The sequence below is a fragment of the Cyprinodon variegatus genome, unplaced genomic scaffold, assembly GCF_000732505.1.
Source record: "Cyprinodon variegatus isolate N-32 unplaced genomic scaffold, C_variegatus-1.0 Scaffold1076, whole genome shotgun sequence".
Taxonomy (NCBI): Eukaryota; Metazoa; Chordata; class Actinopteri; order Cyprinodontiformes; family Cyprinodontidae; genus Cyprinodon; species Cyprinodon variegatus.
Window position 1 is genome coordinate 8,176 of NW_015151529.1, and position 1,600 is coordinate 9,775.

The following is a 1,600-nucleotide window of genomic DNA, read 5'->3' on the forward strand; positions in this document are numbered from 1 at the left end:
AAGCGTGACAGAAAATGAATGGATGGATGTTTTCTTTGTCTGATTTAGAGGGGACAAAAAAAAAAGATGTTTAAATGCAGCTAAATGGCACCTTTTTTATCAAGAACCGAGACATAAATTAATCAGGAAATCTCCTTTCCTCGTGTTTGTCTCCATAAAATAAGTCCAAACGCTGCAAAGCGCCGCCGCTGAAACGGGGCCTGTAGTCTGGAGCACTGGAGGGACTCTCTCTCTCCCTCCCTCCCGTCCACTCTCTCCCCCCTCACAAAGAGGGCACTGTGCAGCTCTGTTTATAACCAAGCAGTCCCTGCACTGCAATTTAGGAGGCGTGCAGCTCAGGAAATTGCTGGCCTCTGCTGAGGCATGCTTTCACTGAGGGAACGGGATTCATCAGCCAAGTAATTGGCGGGTAACTTTTTTAAATACCTTGTTGGTAATTACCTTATAAACAAAATAACACATGGCTAAAGCTGGGGCTGTTTTGATGGGATGAGCAGCGACGTTAGTCATATTGGACAATTAGCTGCCTGTTACGATAAATACACCTAGCATTAGCTTAGAAACGTGATGTCAGAGGGTTTCATGTTGGGTGGCAGCTTTCGTGAGGGGTTGACTTTTTTTTTCATACTGCGGTGGAATTTGAGGACTTGCCTCTTTGCATGAAACCGTGGTCAGATATCAGCGTTATTGGAGTAATGGCGTCTGTGTTTTCAGAGCAAACAACCGGATCGGCGGGATCTCAGAGGAGCAGCTCCGGTCCTTCTCCTCCCTGCAAACACTCGACTTCAGCAACAACAAAATAGTGGAAATAAAGATGGACTCCTTTCCTGCTCTGCCTCTCAGGAACTTGTGAGTTTTTTTTTTTGTTTTGTAAATGTAATGCATATTAGAATGTATGCTAAGCTAGCTCCTGTTAATCCGTTTAGGTTCCTCTGCAACAACCGTATCTCGTCGCTGGAGTTGGGCTGGGCCGCCAACCTGGCCGGGACTCTGCAGGTCCTAGAACTCAGCCATAACCGGATCTCCAGTATCCCGGCCCGGCTCTTCCAGCTGCCCAACCTGCAGCATCTGTAAGCTCCTTCTTCTTACCTACTGTTTGCAGGACGTTTGCCCCTCTAAACAAAGAGGGTTTTTTCATTTTTCTTTTGTTTTTTTCCAGGGATTTGAGCAGAAACCAGATCCGTAGGGTGGAGGGCCTGACCTTCCAGGATCTACCTACTCTGCGCTCCTTAAAGTTGCAGAGGAACCGCCTCTCCGGGCTGATGGACGGAGCCTTCTTTGGCCTCAGCAACATGGAAGTCCTGTAAGTTCTCTCTGGGCTGATTTCCTTTAGACGTGATTTCATAAAGCGAACCCTGACCTGTGTTCGGTTACAGGCAGCTCGGCTTTAACAACCTGACGGAGGTGAGCAAAGGGTGGCTGTACGGGCTGGAGGCTTTGCAGCAGCTCCACCTGGAACACAACGCCATCAGCAGGATCCAGCCCGACACCTGGAGGTGCTGCCAGAAGCTCAGCAAGCTGTGAGTCCGCATCCATTGAGCATTTATTCCTGATAGGCTCAGAAAATCCTTTCAAATTCATGTGAATCCCATCTTCCACA

General features: G+C 48.2%; 1 protein-coding gene across 1 annotated transcript in view; it reads left to right on the forward strand.

Annotated features, from left to right (window-relative positions):
• The window catches only part of lrig3 (leucine-rich repeats and immunoglobulin-like domains 3), a 23,673-nt gene that overhangs the window by 7,709 nt on the left and 14,364 nt on the right, over window positions 1–1,600 (forward strand). The window contains exons 3-6 of the mRNA XM_015400133.1: window positions 715–849; window positions 927–1,070; window positions 1,160–1,303; window positions 1,377–1,520. Coding sequence (XP_015255619.1) covers window positions 715–849; window positions 927–1,070; window positions 1,160–1,303; window positions 1,377–1,520 — 567 coding nt within the window. The remainder of the gene's footprint in view (window positions 1–714; window positions 850–926; window positions 1,071–1,159; window positions 1,304–1,376; window positions 1,521–1,600) is intronic.